The 22,077-nt window shown below is 40.1% G+C and overlaps 1 protein-coding gene across 1 annotated transcript; it reads left to right on the top strand.

Moving 5' to 3' along the window:
• The first annotated feature begins 1,487 nt into the window (after window positions 1–1,487).
• Window positions 1,488–18,051, top strand: LOC145794713 (uncharacterized). Its single transcript, XM_082877101.1, has 6 exons — window positions 1,488–1,750; window positions 1,850–2,077; window positions 2,178–2,270; window positions 5,468–5,569; window positions 5,680–6,125; window positions 17,831–18,051. The coding sequence occupies exons 1-5, from the start codon at window positions 1,616–1,618 to the stop codon at window positions 6,097–6,099; spliced, it is 978 nt and encodes a 325-aa protein (XP_082733227.1). The 5' UTR covers window positions 1,488–1,615; the 3' UTR covers window positions 6,100–6,125; window positions 17,831–18,051.
• The last annotated feature ends 4,026 nt before the right edge of the window (window positions 18,052–22,077 follow it).

The following is a 22,077-nucleotide window of genomic DNA, read 5'->3' as shown; positions in this document are numbered from 1 at the left end:
ACACAAAATATGTCCATTACATCCATTTAAACACTTGTCTACTGTTGATTTGTAGGACGATATCCTATTTGAAGTGCTTTTGCAACGGTTTCTCGTGTCCTTTGGTGCCAAGCAACAGTAAGCAACACATGGTATATAATCAATTTAATACTAATTTGATAGAGCCCGAGATTTGTACGTTTTTCATGCAGCATTCGGTGGACATGCAGCATTTTAATACTAATCATTTTCTTCTTCAGAACTTTAATACCAATTTAATACTAATCATTTTCTTCTTCAGAACTAATCATTTTAATACCAATTTAATACTAATCATTTTCTTCTTCAGAACTTTCCTCTGCGTCAGCATTCGGTGGACATGCAGCTTTTTGGGTTGAATCAGTAATCGGTTGTTGTAAAACTTCCTGTTGCTTTCTATCTCCAGCAAGTATCTTGGTCACATCGACAATCTCTGCGTCTCTGCAAGATGGATTATCTTCATGAAGCTTAGAACCAGAGCGTTCATCAATCTGTTGTGTCTCCGCAAGTGTTCCATCATTTACGGTCACACCACCTTCTCGACAAGATAGATTGCCATTAAAGCCTGATACTGAAGGTTCTGCTTGTTGCTTAGCTTCTACATTTTCTCTGTATTGAGAACTATTGACTTCATCTACATGGTTTCCATTGTAGTTTGTTTGATTGTTTCCATTCACGTTGTCATCTCGTCTCAACTGATTTTGCTCTGATCTAAGAAATCTCTTACAAAGTTTGTTTGCCCGATGTCCATTCTCCAATCCAATGAAAGCAGCGAGATCTTTCCTAGCTAAAGACGCCTTTTTCTTGACTTCAAAGTACTTCAAAATTGCATGAGAATATGCACAAAAAGGGCAGTAAAATTTCCCACTGTCATCAAAGCTGGGTGCAGAGCTCAAGCACCTCTGATGAACCACTAACGGACACGTGCTTGAACTACAAACAGTTCTTTATTGCTATATGCATGAACCAAGCGGACTTATTTTTGTGTAGTTCATGTATATAGGAAAATGGAAAATGGAAAATGGTGTAGTTCATGTATTATTTTTGTTATTGTGTTATTTTTGTCTAGTTCATGTATTATTTTTGTCTGCAATAATCAAGCGGACTTATTTTTGTCTAGTTCATGTATATAGTGTTACTTATGTTATTGCAGATTGGAAAATGGTTCCTGGCTTAAAGACTGGTCGGCTTCGGAAGAAGACACTCACGCAGCCAGAAACAGACTCGCCGGCTGCTATTCCTTTAGGATCACCCGTTGCTCCGTCTCCTATTGTACCCGTCCGATCAAATGTGGGACCATCTCATCATGTCACTAGCCAACCAATGGATGATTCTGATGAGACACAAGCCCCATCCGAAACGCAGCCGAGTGGCGTAGGTAAGAATGAAGTGTATAAAATTTGTCAATTACCACATGCCATTGCCATTGTTTTTTTGTAGCCAAATTTTAGGCAATTTTCATGATGTTATGTTGTTAACAGGGACTTCGAAGCCCCTACGTGTACGTGGACCGACACTTGGCAAGGGCATACAAAAAATAATTAGAGCCAACAAAGGGGAAAAATGTTATGTTCACATCGATCGTGGGTTGAATGCAATGACTGGCAAGTATGCCACTCCAGCAACTAACGAGTTAGGAATTCAAATTAGAACCTTGTGCCCTTTGAAAGATGTGAAGTCATGGCTGGATCTTGATGAGACTACTAAAGCTGCCGTCATCCAAGGAGTTCTTGTAACTAATATTACTTGTCCACAATATGTAATTGTATTATGTGAGTAATAAGAAAGACTAATATGTAATGATTACTATTTCAATTTGTTTTGCATGTAGGACAAGTTTCAAATTGGAGACGATTTCCACAATGACTTACAAGCACAGGAGATTGTGAATAAGAAGGCCTATGGGTTGTACAAAGATTGGAGGTACACCTTGAAGCAAGAGTTCGAATTGTTAAAAGGACTTCCACGTGATGAGATCTATGGTCATCCGCCCGTAGGGGTGAGTTTAGATAATTGGAAGCATTTGATCGATGTGGCATGGCAAGATGCATCTCACCAGGTAAAATAATAGACTAGATAGAGTACATACATCTATGTGAAAATGTGATATGCCTTAATATTGACAAAAAATATTGTTTATCTGCTTGACTTATTTTTAGAAACGGTCAAAAGCTGGCAAGAGTAATAGGAGTCAATTGCCGTACAATCATACCAATGGGTCTCGCTCATTTCCTATCGCAATGGCTGCTATGGTGAGTTCGATTTTTTTTAAACTTGAATCCATTATATGTTGTTTGGATTTGAAAAATGTTATGTTCTCCTACACACACACACACACACATATATATATATATATATATATATATATTTTTTAAACTCTGTTAGTAAACATGTACTGTCTGCAAAAAATCCGTCTGGAAAAAATCTGTTAAATCTACCCTTGCCACATGTTTGCATTCTAAATCTGCCTACACTATACTCTGTCTTTCTTTCGAAATCTGTCTCACAAAATCTAAACTATACTATGTTTACACTATAATACACTATAATACACAAGCTGTCAACACTATAATACAGTATATATAAATCTGTCTACACTATAATACACAATCTGAACAATATATATATATTTTTTTGAACGGCAAAAAAAACTTTATTGATGGAAGAGGAAAATTTACATCAATAAAGAGGAGCTTGGAGCTAAAAACAAGCTCCAACCTCCTAGTTGGTGAGAAGCCAACGAGCATACAAAAAAGAGAAAAAGCCAGAAAAAGCAGATAGTTTCTCTGTTGCTGTAGACCACACCTCTGCTGAGATCTGATAGAATGCAAAACAATACCAGCTCAACGCAGAAGCAGAATGAAGAAGCAGCCCAGCTGATTGCAAGCCTCACCCATCTCATTTCCAGAGCCCAACCCTGCATCCACTCAGAACCAAACTGAAGCCTTCCAAGGATACCTCAAAACAGATAAGCAAAACAGACAGATCAGCAGCTGAAAACCAAAATTAGTGCAGTCCACTCAGAACCAACAGATCAGCAAAAATCAAAGCCAATCTGAACAATATATACTGCACTATACTACAAAATGTAAACTATACTCTAAAAATCTGTCTAAACTATAATACATATTGTGTATAGTTTAGATTTATAAATCTGTGTACACTATGCTACACTATAATACAGTAGACACAATAGTTTTACTAAATCTGTCTACACTAATTCATACACAATCTGAACTATATATACAGCCCAAGATCTAAACTATACTTTGTTTTTCACTTAAGATCATTAGTCTTGTAGCTATGTGTTTTAGATTTAAGTTAATACATTCACAAAAAACAGATATTCCTGTACATACACATGTTATAATACACATAATCTGAAGTGATTATAAGTGGCTATGTGCCAAAATCTGTTGGACATAATCTGTTTGAGAAATTCTGTTTGATAATCTCTAGTAACATAGCTCATGTAAATCTGGTGGACATAATCTGTTTGAATTTAAAATCAATGAGGATTGGGTTAATTTGATTATGAGCGCCTTTACTAATAGCCACTCCTCCATACTTTGGAATGGAGAAGTGATTAATGGTATCCATAATGAAAGGGGCGTAAGGGAAGGTGACCCAATCTTACCTTACCTTACCTCTTTGTACTCTATATGGAAAGACTCTCAAACATGATCACTTCGAAAGTTAAAGATCGCACTTGGAAGGGCATTAAAGCCTCTAGAAATAGTCCCCCACTTTCTCACTTGTTCTTTGCTGATGACCTCATACTCTTTGCCAAAGCTAATCAACCCAACTGTGAAATTATCATGGATGTTCTCATTGAATTTTGTGATGTGTCTGGGCAGAAAGTCAACCATGCTAAATCTAAACTTTTTGCCTCTTCTAACCTTCCTAGACATAAAGCTATGACCTAAGCTTTCAAAGTAGGATCCCCCTGACGTAAGATCTTGGTAAATACCTGGGATCCCTACTTCTCCAATTGAGAGTTAACAAGCCAATGTTCAATGAGATCATAGAAAAGATGAAGAGTAGACTCTCAGGGTGGAAAACTAGAAATCTATCTCTTGCTGGCAGTACCACTCTCATTCAATCTGTGACCTCAATTATTCCCAGTTACAACATGCAAACTATGGAACTTCGTAGGAGCCTTTGTAATGATATTGACAGATTGAACATAAATTTTCTCTAGAGGGACACTGATAGCAGGAAGAAAGTTCATTTGGTGTGTTGGGATAATGTGTGTAAAAGAAAAGTTGAAGGGGGACTAGGTATTAGAAAAGCTAAAGATGACAATGCATCCCTTCTCATTAAACTGGGATGGAAAATTCTTAGTGAGAAAGACAAACTTTGGTGCTAAGTACTACAGTCTAAATATCTTATACTTAATTGGCCCATAAGGAAAAGATCATCTCATACTTAAGAATAACACCCAATCATTAGTCTAGTAAGGAAAAGATCATCTAAATATTTTCTCTAGGTTTTTTTTTTTTATTTATTTAAATACAAAATAGGACTTCCAACTGTTGTCATACTACCAATTTCCACCTATAATTCACTGCCACTATGTTGGTTGAAGGATTTGGAAAAGGAAAAGTGTGTCAGCGTAGAGGATTCATTTTTTTGATACATCTATTAAAGAATTGTGTGTTGTATAATCTAAAACCACAATAATATTCATTTGATATCAGTATCTAATCAATTGATTTGTCATAAAAAGTTTAGAAACACCCACTTCATTCTCATTAGTTTTTTTCATAAGTTTCAGGACAACTCACACATATGCATCAAATAGATGAAAACAAAGTTTGGGCATAAATCATCAACAAACCAAAAAAAGGCCAGTAGAAATAATACCACACCATATGTCAAAGATTCGTTTAATTTAAGAAGAATCCATCTCATGTTTAACAACTAAAGCAGTAGAATAGAAATAAGCCATCAAAATTCAAACTTTAACACAAATCCATAACCTTCTGCACTAAAACAAAAACACAAACAGTAATTCAAAGTTGAAATCAAAGGATTAATCACCACCAGACTTCTGATAAACATAGGTGAAGCCACACTTGCCACAATAGTGCCGATCAAAATGATTCACCATGAAAGTCCTAGCACCGTACTCCCCATTAAGGCTAGGTTGGGGCTCATCCTTAAAATATCAATATCGCATATTTAAAAATCAATGATGGACTGCAACAAGTACACATATTCAATCCCATTTAGGTAATAACCTACATGTTTGGTGTTTAGAGCAATTTTAATTTATTTTTAAAATTGAATACGAATCTGGCTTCAAATCTGGCAGAAAATCTGTCTTAAAATTTGTCTCCAAATCTGTCTCCCAATCTGTCCAGCAATTTGTTTAAAAATCTGTTCATGGAAATTTGTCTGTTTGGTGCATAAAGTGTCATTGATTTATACATTGATGTGTTAACAGGTAGCAAAAGATGGAGAGTTGGATTTCCCAAAGTTCTATGAGGACAGCCACACTTCAAAGAAAACGAATGACTGGATCCATCCGAAATGCCGTGAGCTGCATGTAAGTATGTGACAAGGAAATATATGTATTCAATATTTTCTTGTACTTAGTACCCAATAATACATATATGTTGCCAAAGTTTTTTAACCCTTATTTATTTGAAATGACAGCAAGAGATGGTCAATGTACAAGCGGCTGCCATCGAGTCGGGGACGCCATTGACACAAGAGGATATTTCAAGGCAAGTGCTTGGACAGAAGAAAAGGTACTTGCTTGGATTTGGGAGTGGCCCACAACCGTCTACCATATTTGCAACACGAGCACACGATAAGGACATGGAGGCAATGCGAGCTGAGGTGGAGGCACTTCGTGAGGAGCGGCAAAAGGATCATGACGAGTTAATGAAAGAGCGAGAGGAGCGCGAGAGATGTTACAATGAGTTGTTGAAAGAACGAGAGGAGCGCATTCAATTATCCAATGAGATGTTGAAAGAGTGGGAGGAGGGACAAAAGGCAAGGGACGAGACAAATACAAAGGTCGAGCATCTCAATAACGTAGTCGCCAAACTGTCACAACTCTTGGGAATCTAAGTTGGGCATCCGACGTTTGTTTTTTGGTAAGAACAATTTCATTAATGTCACACTTACTTTGTTTAAATATGTTCGCTTGAAGAGTTGAAAATGTCATCAATTTGTGAGTTATTTGGGGTTAATGATTTCTTGTGTAGTTACTAGAGTTTGGTATTGAGTTTTCTTAACAATGAACTTGTATTTAAAATATGTACTTGATTAAGATTAACTATAGTAGAAACATGTTAAAAAAACATAGCGAATTTCAATCTTCGTTTACAGTAACATGTAAACTTCAACAGTGGTATTTTGAATAGTAACTCGAATATGTGTTTAAAAGTAATAGTAACCTTCCCGGTGACAAAAGTGACACGTTGGGACAGACGGTACGTAAATAGGACACATACGTTGGGAGTTAGAGTTGAAAAAGTCATAAACTTAGACGAAAAAAGGGGTTCGGGGGGCGAAAATGCGAAATAGCCCCCGAAACACTATTTTCTCATAACGGGAAGCTTCCCGGTGATAAATGTGACATGTAGGGACAGACGGTATGTAAATAGCACGCCTACGTTGGGAATTAGAGTTGAAAATGTCATAAACTTAGTCGGAAAAAGGGGTTCGGGGGGCGAAAATGCAAAGCATCCCCCAAAACACTGTTTTCTGATAACGGGAAGCTTCCCGGTGATAAATGTGACATGTAGGGACAGACGGTACGTAAATAGCACGCCTACGTTGGGAATTAGAGTTGAAAATGTCATAAACTTAGTCGAAAATAGGGGTTCGAGGGGCGAAAATGCAAAGCAGCCCCCAAAATTTTATTTTCTGGTAACGGGAAGCTTCCCGGTGATAAATGTGACATGTAGGGACAGACGGTACGTAAATAGCACGCCTACTATAGCGATCCCGGGTTTACCCTTGTTGTATAGTGATCCGGACATGTGTCCGTGGATGTTGGTAGTTGTTTATTATCTTGTTTACATCCTTTCTTACTTTGTATTTGAGTTATAGGATGTGTTGGGCGGATTTGTTTCAGGTTGGTTGAGTTTAGAAACCAAAACTAGTTGCCCAGATTTTTGGCCTGTACGCTCGAGCGGAGGTGTTGGCGCTCGAGCGGATAATACACCCATCCAGTATTTGTTGTGCAGTGTTGTACGCTCGAGCGTGGAGTTGGCCGCTCGAGCGAATCTGTGTGAGTGGCCGCTCGAGCGTAGGGTTGGGAGCTCGAGCGGAGGCCTGGTTCTGCAAAAGTGCTGGGCGAGTGCATTCTGCGCTCGAGCGGGAGGTTGGCCGCTCGAGCGGAAGTCTGTGAGTGGCCGCTCGAGCGGGGTGTTTTACGCTCGAGCGGAGACCTGGGTTAAAGTCCCGAAATTGTGACTTTTCAAATCACTTTTTCACTTTCTCTTCTCTCTCTTACTTTTCCAAAATCACCATTGTTGAGCCTCTCACTCTAGACTCTACCTTCTCTCTAGGTTTTGATCTAGTAGGAGTGATTTACTCACCTTTGGCCTTTACAAAAAAGTCGTTGATCGTCGAGGGCTTCATTTTAATCTGAAAATCTCGGGTTTTGGAGCACGTTGGGTTTTGTCGTCTTCTCCTTTGGAACTCCGAATTTGAGGTAGGGATAACCTACTCCTCTCTATGGGTTTTGTCTTTAAATTTTGGTATTTTGAGATGTTGGGCTTGGTTTGGTAATTTTGTGAAAGTTTGGGGCTTTTGTGTAATTTTACAAAAGTTGGGGTTTTATTCATAATAAACCTAGATGCATGTTTGGCATAGAAAAATGGAATGATTGTTGAATCATTGATGAAAATGGGACCTAAGGGTTGAAATGGTAATTATGGAAAATGGCCTAATTACATTGTTTAATTAATTGGGATAATTAATTGGTGAGAAATGAGGAAATGAAATGTTGATTGAATATCCATTTGTGCATTTATTTTCTGTTTTAGAAATAACTGCTTTGGGCTATCGGTGGAGGATAGTCGAGATTGTTGTAGACAATGCATGATGATTAGGTAAACGAAAACTAATCAATGGAATGTGTCATGGAACTTGACGGTTGACAGAATACATTAATTGTGTGTATTGTGTGATTGTATATAGAACCAATGTGTTTATATACGTTATGTGTAGAGGAGGAGATAGGGGATGTACTCCGCGGTTTAGGGGAAGATAGGGGATGTACCTCTAAACCGGATAGGTATTGGGAGGAGATAGGGGATGAACTCCGTAGACAGAGCTCATATGCTTGTCTAGAGAAGTGAAGATAGAGCTCATATGCTTATCTTTGTGAAGTGTGGATACAGCTTGTATGCTTATCTGTGGATATTGTTGATATACATATCTGTTGTAGAGTGTGGATACAGCTTGTATGCTTATCTGTGGATATTGTTGATATACATATCTGTTGAGAATGTGGATATAGCTTTTATGCTTATCTGAATGTGAGATATAGTTTTTATACATATCTGTGGAAATGATGATAGAGCTTGTATGCTTATCTGTTGAAAAAGGGAAAATGAAATGTAATTGGGACTTGTAAGTCGTTGACATAAATACGTAATTTATGTGATTGTATCAGTGTTGACCAACTATCAATTGCTAATGTTTTAGTCATTGTCCATGGTTGGTTTAGTGTATTTCTACTGGGCTGTGGCTCACCCTATATGGGAATATCATTTTCAGGTGCAGGAAGCATGCCACCTCCAAGGACATAGCTGGGAGGCTAGTGGCGGGCATAGTTTTGTCGTTTTACTTTCGATGTATTACATGTAATTTCAAGCCAAGGGCTTAATGTGTAAACGAGTTAGAACTCTTTGTTGTAACCAAGTGTTAACTTGGAAAGCTGTAAACCCGTAGGGCATTTTGTTATGAGGTTAACATGTAATACTTATGTCTTGGAATTCTAATGAATGAAAGGAATGCAGTTAGTTTAAATGTAAATGCATGTCTTATCTGATGGGTTTATTGTTATTATTTTGAGGGCGTGACAACTTGGTATCAGAGCGTACCGGGTTCGAATACTTTGGGTACGTGGGAAGTGATTAGGATCACAATGGGTTTGTCTCGCTTGATAGAGACGTAGATGTAGTACCATATGCTAAGTGTTTATTTGATAACATGCTTATGTGACTATGTGGGTATGGGATTTAATTTCTAGGATGTTGATTGGATCCTTGAGTTTCTGGGAGTCTTGTTGGAAAAGCACTTGATCAACGCTGTTTCTAACCGGAACTCTAGTAACGTCTCGGGACTATCATTATCCGGAAATGAAATTCGTAAGTGCTTATGTGTTTATGTGCTTATGTGGAGTGAATTACACTTGTCCATGCATTAGGACGTGAGTGTTTAGTTTCGGCACACCTATGAATGTGCTAACGTTCTGTGTTGCCTTTATTAGGATGTCAGGACGAGGAAGAGGTGCTAGGCGTGGTAGACCTACGAGGCAGGAAGTACCGTTACAGGGTGAGATTCCGGCAGTGCAGGAGGGAGTTGGGCAGGCCAATGTGGCCGAGCCAGTAGGTCAGCAGGCTATGGGTGCCTTGGCCAGAGAGATAGCAGGAGCTTTGGGTATTCTTAGAGCTGGGAATCAGGCAGCTGAGACAGGGCCTTCCTTCTTGAAGAGGGAGTTCTTCCGGTGTAATCCGGACGAGTTTATCGGGGATCCTAAAGAGCCGCTTAAGGCAGATGAATGGCTCGAACAGACAACGAAGACGTTTGAGATGCTTGGCATCGAGGACGGAGCACTGAAAGTGACCTTGGCATCCTTCCAACTGAAGGGAGATGCGGGTCAATGGTGGAAGTACGAGAAAGCTCGTGTTGGTGGTACTTGGGAGGCGTTTGTGAATGCTTTTCAGGAGAGGTTTTTATCAGCAGCAGCTAGGGAGAAGCTGAGGGATCAGTTTAGCCGGCTTAATCAGCAGAGCTTGTCAGTGGCCGAGTTTGAGGCTACTTTTACCAGTCTGTCTAGGTTTGCACCTGAACTGGTGGCGTCTGAGGAACGCCGTTGCTATGAGTTTGAGCGGAAGTTGAGGCGGGGCCTCAAGTTGAGAGTTGGTGGGTCTTATATTCGAGAGTATAGACACCTAGTGGATGCTGCAGCTCATATGGAGCTTATGATGCAGGAGGAAGATGAGGGTCAGAGAGGCTCCAAGAGGAGCCAGGATAGTCAGGGTGATGGCAGGAGACAGAAGGGTTATAACCCTCAGCAGTCTCAGGGTGCAGTCTCTAGATCGACCTTTCCAGTGCCGAGTGTAGGCTCGGGGAGAGGCAGTCAGGGGGAATTCACTTGTTACAAGTGTGGCCAGCTGGGTCACAAGGTTTCTGTTTGCCCGCAGAAGGGTGGGGGTCAGAAAGCTGCTTCTTCTTCAGCTAGACCGCAGAGTCAGAGTTTGGGCAGGGGGCAGCTCTTGACTTGTTATCAGTGTGGACAACCTGGGCACATGAAGAGGTTTTGCCCACAGTTGAGTGCCACTTCGGGAGCGTCTGGTTCTAGGCAGACGCAGGGTTTTCAGCCAGCTCAGTCTGTGCAGGCCTCGAGGGCCAATCCGGGAGCTTCGTCATCCCAGTCTGTGCAGCAGTCTTTTGCTCCGAGAGGTGAGCAGGTAGACCAGGGGCCTACGGGGCGCGTGTATGCTGTTACCGCGCAGGACTTAGTACCGGCTCCATCAGTAGTGAGAGGTACTTTTCTGTTTTGCAACTCAGTTGCTAATGTGTTGATAGACACGGGTGCATCTCATTCTTTTGTATCTGCTGCATTTGCATCTGTTTTGGAATTGGAGTTAGCACAGTTAGCATCTCCTATTTGTGTGGTATCGCCTTTGGGTGGTGAGTTGATTTTGAAACAGGGTGTTAGAGGTTGTGATATAGAGGTCGCCGACTATAGGCTTCCTTTTCCGTTTGTTGTCATGCCCATGAAGGGTTTTGATGTTATTTTGGGTATGGACTGGTTATCGTCATACCGGGCTGTTATTGATTGCTACCGCCAGAGGGTTACATTATGTACCTTGAGCGGGGAGTGGTTCCATTTCTTGGGAGACCGGGTTGGTAGTGTTTTGCCACCGGGGTATGATTCGCGAGGGCGAAGTGAGCTTAGTAGTCTACTTGCTAGCTTTGAGAGTGGTGAGAGTGGTGAGACCCAGCATGTATTGCCGAGGGTGGTTTGTGAGTATTCGGATGTTTTTCCCGAAGATCTTGTTAGTTTGCCACCTCACCGAGAGATAGAGTTCTCTATTGATTTAGTGCCTGGTACGGCGCCGATTTCTATGGCACCTTACCGTTTTGCTCCAGCAGAGTTGGTTGAGTTGAAAGTTCAGCTCCAGGAATTGCTCGATAAGGGCTTTGTTCGCCCTAGTGTTTCACCGTGGGGAGCACCGGCCCTCTTTGTTAAAAAGAAAGATGGTACCTTGAGATTGTGTATAGACTACCGGAAGTTGAATCGGGCTACGATTAAGAATAAATATCCTATGCCCCGTATAGATGATTTGTTTGACCAGTTGAAGGGTTCTCGTTGTTTCTCTAAGATAGACTTGAGATCGGGTTACCATCAGTTGAGGGTCAGGGAGGAAGATGTTCCTAAGACGGCATTCCGTACGCGGTATGGCCATTATGAGTTTTTGGTGATGCCATTCGGACTTACCAATGCACCGGCAGTCTTTATGGACTTGATGAACCGGATTTTCCGGGAGTTCTTAGACCGATTTGTGGTTGTTTTCGTGGACGATATCCTTATCTATTCGTCTTCTGAGGAGGAGCACGAGGCACACTTGAGAGTGGTGCTTGAGTTACTTAGAGCCCATAGGCTGTATGCCAAGTTTGGGAAGTGTGAGTTCTGGCTGGGGGAAGTCAAATTCTTAGGCCACGTGGTATCCGGGGAAGGGGTGTCTGTTGATACATCCAAGGTTGAGGCAGTGCAAGATTGGGCACAGCCTAAGAGTGTGTTTGAGATCCGCAGTTTTCTGGGATTGGCTGGGTATTACCGTTGGTTTGTGAAAGATTTCTCCAGGTTAGCGTCACCGTTGACTAGGCTGACTCAGAAAGGAGTCAAGTTTGTGTGGAATGAGACTTGTGAAAAGTCGTTCCAAGAGTTGAAAATTAGATTGACCACCGCTCTGGTGTTGATTATTCCGGAGAGAGGGTTGGGTTATGCGGTTTATTGTGATGCTTCACGAGAGGGTTTGGGTTGTGTGTTGATGCAAGAGGGAAAAGTGGTAGCTTATGGCTCACGTCAGTTGAAAATACACGAGAAGAATTATCCCACACACGACCTAGAGTTAGCAGCAGTGATCTTTGCCTTGAAAATCTGGAGGCACTACCTTTATGGTGAGAAGTTCGAGGTATTCTCGGATCACAAGAGTTTGAAGTATCTGTTTACACAGAGAGACTTGAATCTGAGGCAGAGGAGATGGATGGAGTTCATCGAGGATTATGATTTTGAGTTGCATTATCATCCGGGAAAGGCCAATGTTGTGGCCGATGCCCTTAGTAGGAAAACCATTAGTGATGTAGCTTGTATAGCCATCCGGGAATGGGAGATGTTGGGAGCACTTGGCGAGTTTGATTTGCTACTGGGCGAATCTGTCGAGGCTGCGGCCTTGTTTTCTGTTGTTGCGTAGCCTACACTTGTGATTAGAGTGTTAGAGGCACAGAGAGGTGACCTTGAGGTAGAATCCCTCCGAGAGAAGATCTCCAGTGGGAAGGTTGAGAAGGGTTTGACGGTGTATCCCGACCTGAGTGTGAGATACCGAAACCGTTTGTTTGTACCGGAGTCTTGCCGAGAGGAAGTACTCCGAGAGTTTCACCATTCGCGCCTTGCGGTGCATCCGGGAGGTACTAAGATGTATCAGGATTTGGGTCGCCAGTTTTGGTGGCGGGGTATGAAGAGAGATGTGGCTGTTTTCGTATCGAAGTGCCTTACTTGCCAGCAAGTGAAGGCCGAGCATCAGAGGCCAGCGGGTTTGTTGCAACCCTTGCCTATTGCCGAGTGGAAGTGGGAGCATGTCACTATGGACTTCGTTGTAGGTCTTCCGAGGACTCAGCGGGGTAGTGATGCTATTTGGGTGGTTGTAGACCGGTTGACTAAGTCGGCGCACTTTATTCCTATGCGCGTGAGAGATTCGGTAGATCATCTTGCCGACCTGTATATTCGGGACGTAGTGAGATTGCACGGGGTCCCAGTGACGATCGTCTCAGATAGAGATCCTCGTTTTACTGCTAGGTTGTGGCAGAGTTTGCAGAGTGCCTTGGGCACTAAGTTGACCTTTAGTACGGCTTATCATCCTCAGACTGACGGGCAGTCCGAGCGTACGATTCAGATCCTCGAGGATATGCTTCGGGGTTGTGTCCTAGATTTTAGTGGGACGTGGGAGAGGCACTTGCCATTGGTAGAGTTTGCCTACAACAACAGTTTTCAGTCTAGCATCGGTATGGCACCGTTTGAGGCCTTGTATGGCCGACCGTGTAGGTCTCCAGTGTGTTGGGCTGAGGTGGGTGATGCACCTTTGTTGGGTCCGGAGTTGGTTAGGGAGACGACGGAGAAAGTTGAGCTTATCCGTAGGAGGCTTGTTACAGCCCAGAGTCGACAAAAGAGTTATGCCGACCGTAGGAGGAGGCCTTTGGCGTTTGAGGTAGGTGATCATGTCTTTCTGAAAATATCACCTAGGCGAGGCCTGATGAGGTTTGGGAAGAGTGGGAAATTATCCCCTCGGTTTATTGGTCCTTTTGAGATCCTTGAGAAGATAGGTGAGGTTGCTTATCGGTTAGCCTTACCGCCGCAGTTGTCCGGAGTGCATGACGTGTTTCATGTGAGTATGCTTCGGAAGTATGAGCCAGATCCATCACATGTGCTGGATTGGAGCGATTTAGAGGTAGATGAGGATGCCTCGTATGAGGAGAGACCGGTTCGGGTCTTGGATAGGCGGGATCAGGTCCTGCGTGGTAAGACCGTTCCTTTGGTGAAAGTCTTGTGGAAACATCACGGAGTGGAGGAAGCCACTTGGGAACGTGAGTTGGAAATCCGTGAGAAATATCCGGACTTGTTTGTTGATGTGTGATCTTGTATTTGAATTTTACATTTTGTTGAACTTAAGAGCTTTTATATATGTCTTAAGTTGTGAAACATTGAGAATGTTTTGATTATTGGTAGTATGTTTTGGAACTTGCCTCATATGGAAGTTGAATGTAACATTATATCTGTTGAATATATTGTTGACATTGGAAAGTTAGTGCATAATGTTGGTGCATGTTGAAAATACATATGTTGTTTACATATTGTGATATGTCTCTATTTAAAGGGATGGGATGACCGGTAATGGGTCGAATTGTTGAATGTTAAATTGTAACATTGTCTAAAATGAAGGAAAACTTGTTTTTTTTTTTGAAAACTTGTGTTTAATTTCGGGGACGAAATTCTTTAAGGGGGGGAGGTTATAGCGATCCCGGGTTTACCCTTGTTGTATAGTGATCCGGACATGTGTCCGTGGATGTTGGTAGTTGTTTATTATCTTGTTTACATCCTTTCTTACTTTGTATTTGAGTTATAGGATGTGTTGGGCGGATTTGTTTCAGGTTGGTTGAGTTTAGAAACCAAAACTAGTTGCCCAGATTTTTGGCCTGTACGCTCGAGCGGAGGTGTTGGCGCTCGAGCGGATAATACACCCATCCAGTATTTGTTGTGCAGTGTTGTACGCTCGAGCGTGGAGTTGGCCGCTCGAGCGAATCTGTGTGAGTGGCCGCTCGAGCGTAGGGTTGGGAGCTCGAGCGAAGGCCTGGTTCTGCAAAAGTGCTGGGCGAGTGCATTCTGCGCTCGAACGGGAGGTTGGCCGCTCGAGCGGAAGTCTGTGAGTGGCCGCTCGAGCGGGGTGTTTTACGCTCGAGCGGAGACCTGGGTTAAAGTCCCGAAATTGTGACTTTTCAAATCACTTTTTCACTTTCTCTTCTCTCTCTTACTTTTCCAAAATCACCATTGTTGAGCCTCTCACTCTAGACTCTACCTTCTCTCTAGGTTTTGATCTAGTAGGAGTGATTTACTCACCTTTGGCCTTTACAAAAAAGTCGTTGATCGTCGAGGGATTCATTTTAATCTGAAAATCTCGGGTTTTGGAGCACGTTGGGTTTTGTCGTCTTCTCCTTTGGAACTCCGAATTTGAGGTAGGGATAACCTACTCCTCTCTATGGGTTTTGTCTTTAAATTTTGGTATTTTGAGATGTTGGGCTTGGTTTGGTAATTTTGTGAAAGTTTGGGGCTTTTGTGTAATTTTACAAAAGTTGGGGTTTTATTCATAATAAACCTAGATGCATGTTTGGCATAGAAAAATGGAATGATTGTTGAATCATTGATGAAAATGGGACCTAAGGGTTGAAATGGTAATTATGGAAAATGGCCTAATTACATTGTTTAATTAATTGGGATAATTAATTGGTGAGAAATGAGGAAATGAAATGTTGATTGAATATCCATTTGTGCATTTATTTTCTGTTTTAGAAATAACTGCTTTGGGCTATCGGTGGAGGATAGTCGAGATTGTTGTAGACAATGCATGATGATTAGGTAAACGAAAACTAATCAATGGAATGTGTCATGGAACTTGACGGTTGACAGAATACATTAATTGTGTGTATTGTGTGATTGTATATAGAACCAATGTGTTTATATACGTTATGTGTAGAGGAGGAGATAGGGGATGTACTCCGCGGTTTAGGGGAAGATAGGGGATGTACCTCTAAACCGGATAGGTATTGGGAGAAGATAGGGGATGAACTCCGTAGACAGAGCTCATATGCTTGTCTAGAGAAGTGAAGATAGAGCTCATATGCTTATCTTTGTGAAGTGTGGATACAGCTTGTATGCTTATCTGTGGATATTGTTGATATACATATCTGTTGTAGAGTGTGGATACAGCTTGTATGCTTATCTGTGGATATTGTTGATATACATATCTGTTGAGAATGTGGATATAGCTTTTATGCTTATCTGAATGTGAGATATAGTTTTTATACATATCTGTGGAAATGATGATAGAGCTTGTATGCTTATCTGTTGAAAAAGGGAAAATGAAATGTAATTGGGACTTGTAAGTCGTTGACATAAATACGTAATTTATGTGATTGTATCAGTGTTGACCAACTATCAATTGCTAATGTTTTAGTCATTGTCCATGGTTGGTTTAGTGTATTTCTACTGGGCTGTGGCTCACCCTATATGGGAATATCATTTTCAGGTGCAGGAAGCATGCCACCTCCAAGGACATAGCTGGGAGGCTAGTGGCGGGCATAGTTTTGTCGTTTTACTTTCGATGTATTACATGTAATTTCAAGCCAAGGGCTTAATGTGTAAACGAGTTAGAACTCTTTGTTGTAACCAAGTGTTAACTTGGAAAGCTGTAAGCCCGTAGGGCATTTTGTTATGAGGTTAACATGTAATACTTATGTCTTGGAATTCTAATGAATGAAAGGAATGCAGTTAGTTTAAATGTAAATGCATGTCTTATCTGATGGGTTTATTGTTATTATTTTGAGGGCGTGACACCTACGTTGGGAATTAGAGTTCAAAATGTCATAAACTTAGTCGAAAATAGTGGTTCGAGGGGCGAAAATGCAAAGCAGCCCCCAAAATTTTATTTTCTGGTAACGGGAAGCTTCCCGGTGATAAATGTGACATCTATGGACAGACGGTACATAAATAGGACAGCTACTTTGGGAATTAGAGTTGAAAATGTCATAAACTTTGTCGAAAAAAGGGGTTCGGGGGCCGAAAATGCAAAACAGCCCCCGAGCCACTGTTTTTCCGTAATAGGAAGGTTCCCGATGATAAATGTGACATGTAGGTGTCCACAATACGTAAGTAGGACAAGAACTAAATGTGACGAATGATATATCCTGTTGACGTAGTCCTTTGGAAATTGGAACAAAGGATTTGTAAAGTTCAGCTAAGGTTTAGGCGCAATTGTGTATTTGATAAGTTTAACTATCACCACTACAAAATGTGCAACAGTTGAACAATAGATAGTTCATATACATAACATGGCCTCAAGATTTGGCTGAAGGGAGGATAATTCCTTAGCAACAGAATAGGGAACTTAGGACTAAAGAAGCTAAGTATTGAAGGTACGTATCAAAATTAGATAGTGTAATGGAAGAATAGTTAAGCATAATCTTATATAGCTCGTCCCCATAAGCCTATAAAGAACCCAAGGCATTACTCATTCACAAACAGAAGCATATCTACATCTATAAACCCACTAATTAGTTTATTCTTTAAGGAAAGTGTTTCCAAAATTTCAATGATTATATTGAGAAAATTAGAATCTTTTATGAAGAAAAAGACCATATTAATTTCCATCCGTGGAGGTCAGAAAAACACTGAACTAACGTAACTGGAAGCTTCGTGGAGGTCACAAAAGCATAAGCATAGTGAGTTTTATGGATACCAGACAAACTGTAATGATGGGTTTTCTTACATTTTTATACCAAATAATTTTTGGATTAAATGGTAAGTACACCCAAAATTTTGGTAATTTCATAATACCTACACAATTTACTTTCACATTTAAGTACTAAAATTTACTTCGATAGATTTAGAGATAAAAAAGCTAGAACAAGAACTCGTGATGGGTTCATGTTTGGATGTCTTGCATTAGTTAATAGATATCACTGTCTTTGTCTTTTAATGTTTGAAATTATTACGATATATATATGTCGTCCAGAAGTGCCATTACATGCACCGAACTAATGATTTTTTCCCCCTTTTTTGCAGATGTTTTTGGACATACAAATGTGGATATGTTTTTGTTGACAAGTACGGGAGGGCATTTTGTTCATATCTCTATCCGTATATATAGTGGTTTGTAAAAAATTTTTTGGTGGTAGCAATTAACATAGCACGTGGTACATAATATAATTTTTGTTGTGGTACAAAAGTTGTAGGTGCACAAAGAATTTGGTTATTCCAGTATTATGTATTGAATTAAATTATTGACGTGGGCTTACACTTGGTTCTTATGAAATTTGTAATATATATATATAAGTGGATGTTCAATATTAATTTTTTGGATGGTTGGAACTGAAATGTGTGTAATTGTTATTGAATGCTTCATAACATATTTACTGTTGATGGATACAGGAATGCTGATTAATAATGGATACAGGTGCACCAAATATTTTAATTAAAAAAAAAATGTTAACATATTTGGCCACCAAATATTTTGGTAGCTAAATATGTAATCAAATGTTTTGGTGACTAAGAATTTAGTAGCAAAAACATAACCCATTAATTTTTTGTGACCAAATAATTAGTAGCTAAAACAATTGAGAAAGAGATAAAGAAAGTATTGGCTACTAAATGTTTTAGTCACGGAAAAAATATGGTGTCATTTGGCGACTAAAACGTTTGGTGGCAAAAAATGAAGAAGTAAATGTGAGCAGGCTTTTGGCTACAAAACTTTTAGTGGGCAAAAGTAACAATGACAAAAATTGCTTAGTCACTAAAAATATGTATTCTATTGGTGACAAAAATGTTTGGTCTATAATAGTTATTCTTAAATTATGGTAGCACTTTTAGTGACTAATACTTTAGTGGCAGAAACAGACCTTTTTCCGACTAAACTCAAAGTAGTAGCCAAATATGCACTTTCGGCGACCAATTTTTTTGTAGCTAAAAGTGAATCTTCCCCGACCACCACAGGTTGGTAGCCAAAAAGCCTAATTCTGCGACCAATTCTTTAGTGGCAGAAACACACCTTTTGCCGACTAAACTCAAAGTCGTAGCCAAATGGTGATTATCGGCGACCAATTATTTTAGTAGGGGAAACATACCTTTTGGCGACTAAAGCCAATTTAGTAGCCAAATGTGTACACTTTCGGCGACCAAACAGATTTTAGTCGCCAATACTATCGCCGACAGGGTAAAGGCGACGAGCTTAGCGACGAAAAATTTTGGTCGCTAATTCATTTTGGCGACTAAATAAGTGACTTTTGGCGACCAATATTTTGGTAGCCAAAAGTGACATTTCTTGTAGTGTAAATCTGCACAAGCGGAATCTGAATTTCCACATAAGCGGATTTTGCGAGAAAGCCATTTTTCCCTGAGTTGATCTGTACGAGCGATTTTAAAATCTGCATGAGCAGATTTTGTGCGTCCAGACATCGATTTTTGTGCTCTTTTCACTCAAATCAGATCCCACTCTCTTTTTGACCATTTTTCATCACTCTCTCTCTCTAACTTTTGTTTTCTTTCCCTTCTCTCTAAACTCTCACCAAATTTCACATTCTCTTCGATCTACAAAGATCAAACGAGATTTTGATACTAGTTCTTTATACAAAAATGATGAGCGTCTTGAGGGCTACATTTTGATTGGTGGAGACCAAATTATGACAAAGTGGATTTTTAGGGTTTTCTCCAAGTGGAGATCAAATCTACGATTTTTTTTTTTAATTTTTATCCAAGTGAATAATTGTATTCATGAAGAATTACTACTTGTTGAATCAAATTTAAATATTTTGAATTGAATCATAAAAATGAGATGGTAGTAATTGAATGGATTTTAATTATGAGTTTTGAAAACGGTGTGAATTAGAAGTTCAATTAATTGGAGTTGAAAGATGAAAGTTAAGTAACATATAAATGTTGATAAATCTAAATCAAGAGGATGAAATTGAATTAATGGGCTTGGCCCTTGTTGTTTATGAGGATGTGTCATTGGCCATCGGTAGAGGATAGTATTGATGTTATTGAATAAATTGTCAAATTTGGAATAATGTGCAAATTGTTCTGTTGAATGAAAGTGCACATTGATATAGGTTCCTCTCCCCTCTGGATTTGTGTCCGGTAAAGTTTGGCACTTTGACATGGGTTCCTCTTGCCTCCAGTTCACGCTTGGTAAAATGTAAATGGGTTTCTCTTCCCTCTGGTTTGTGCTGGGTAAAGTGTGAACGGGTTCCTCTCCCCTTTGACTCGAGGTTCGATAAAGTTTGGCCCTTTGAAATAGGTTCCTCTCCCCTCCAGCTCGTGCCCAGTAAAGTGGGTTGTGGTGGTTATAGCTTGATGAAGCCGGGGTCCATTATGTTAATTACACATAGTTTATGTTTGTACTTATGTTGTGATGAAAAGAGATGTATTATTAGCTTTTCATGCTTGTGACCAGTAAAATATGGTAATGTGTATTGATGCATTTATTGTTGCTTATATATACATGTATTTGTGAACGTTCATTTTACATTTGTGCTTAAGGCCATAATATGTAGTAATTTTCCTTATAGTCATAATAAGTTGGAATGTAGGACGAGTATATTGTTTAGATCAATCTTAGGAGATTGTGATAATGTGATGAATGGTTGAGATTTCTTTAAATGCAAATGAAAAGTTTTGAAAGGTAAGAACTGGTGTTTGCTTCTTGTTATGTTAAATAGGATCTTTTGGAAAATTGTACCTATATAAGTATATTTTGAAGTATGAAATGTCACATTACCTACATGTATATATGCGGAGCATTTATGATCATAGCTATCGATATGTTGCTATTGTTTAGGATAATTGGGATTCCTACTGACCTTTGTGTTCATTCCACGTTGCTAATCATTTTTCAGGTATGGAGTGAAGAGTTACTCGAGAGTTGAAGTCTATTAATTGTTAGCCATGGGGCCCCTTAAATGCAGGCAAAATGCCAATGTGTTGTAAAAAGGGTTAATCCATTTTATATATTTCATTATTTTGTAATTGATGATGTAACGCCTATGGGCGTGTATTGTATTTCATTACATGTACACGAGAGAGAATATTGTAATTTATTCCTTCATAAATATCTTTGATGTTTATCATTATTGAAATGAACTGATTTAAAGGAAAAATTAACTTTATCCGAGTAATAAAAGTTAGAGCGTTATAGAAACGAGCTAATGGTCTACAGTGATTTCGAACTTGTAGTCAATTAAGTTTCTAGAGAATATGAAGCAAAGGATGATAGGATGGCTAAATACCAGGTACTGGTAAGACAAGAAATCAAGAAGTTTGAAGCGATAACGGTGGAACAAATTGGCCGCAAAGAAAACAACAAGGCAGACGAGTTAGCTGGGTTGGCCTCCATGGCAGACATGTCAAGACCTAATCCTTTATTAATAGAATTCTTACCATGGCCCAGCATTGAAGAGCTTGAAGAAATTGAAGTACTCTATGCCGAACTAGGACCTTCCTGGATGGATTCCATAATTGTCTTTTTGAGAGATAGAAGTTTGCCCACCGAAAAGAAAGAAGCTAACAAGATTAGGGTCAAATTAGAGTGGTCTTGTTTTTCTCCATCTGGGGCGTTGTATAAAAATTCTTTCATAGAGCCATACTTTAGTATATTCATCCCAACAAGGTTGAAGCGTTCTTGTTTGAAATTCATAAAGGCATATGTTGAGGTCACATAAGAGGGAGATCATTAGCCTACTGGTCTATTTCACAAGGATACCAGTGGCCATACATGTAGGTCGACGCACAAAAATGCATTCGAAAATGTGAGAAATGCCAGAAGTTTGCACATCAAATTCATCAATCTACTAGAGAGTCGCTCCCATCGAAAGTCCATGGCCATTTGCTTTATGGGGGTTGGACATCGTGGGGACATTGCCTGCTGCATCAGGAACATGAAGTTTTTTATCGCGGCAACGAACTACTTCACAAAATAGGTAGAGGCAGAACCTTTGGCATCAATCAAAGAAATAGGCGTGAAGGGATTTGTCTGGCAGAATGCTGTCACTAGGTTTGGAGTTCCAAAGGCCTTAATATATGATAATGGCATGCAATTTGATGGGAAGTTTTTTAGAGTGTTTCACGAAGAGCTAAAGATAGAAATTTACAACTTAACACCAGGCTACCCATAATTAAACAAGTAGGAGCTTAAAAAAAAACAATCTTAGACGGACTAAAGAAGGAAATGGGTTGAAGAACTGCCCAATGTGGTGTGGGCATACCGAACTACCCCAAGATGTTCAATTGGGGAAACACCATTCGCCTTGGCTTATGGC

This window comes from Camellia sinensis, chromosome 7, assembly GCF_055761805.1.
Source record: "Camellia sinensis isolate YWXY chromosome 7, ASM5576180v1, whole genome shotgun sequence".
Lineage (NCBI taxonomy): Eukaryota > Viridiplantae > Streptophyta > Magnoliopsida > Ericales > Theaceae > Camellia > Camellia sinensis.
This window is presented reverse-complemented; position numbering and strand designations above follow the sequence as displayed.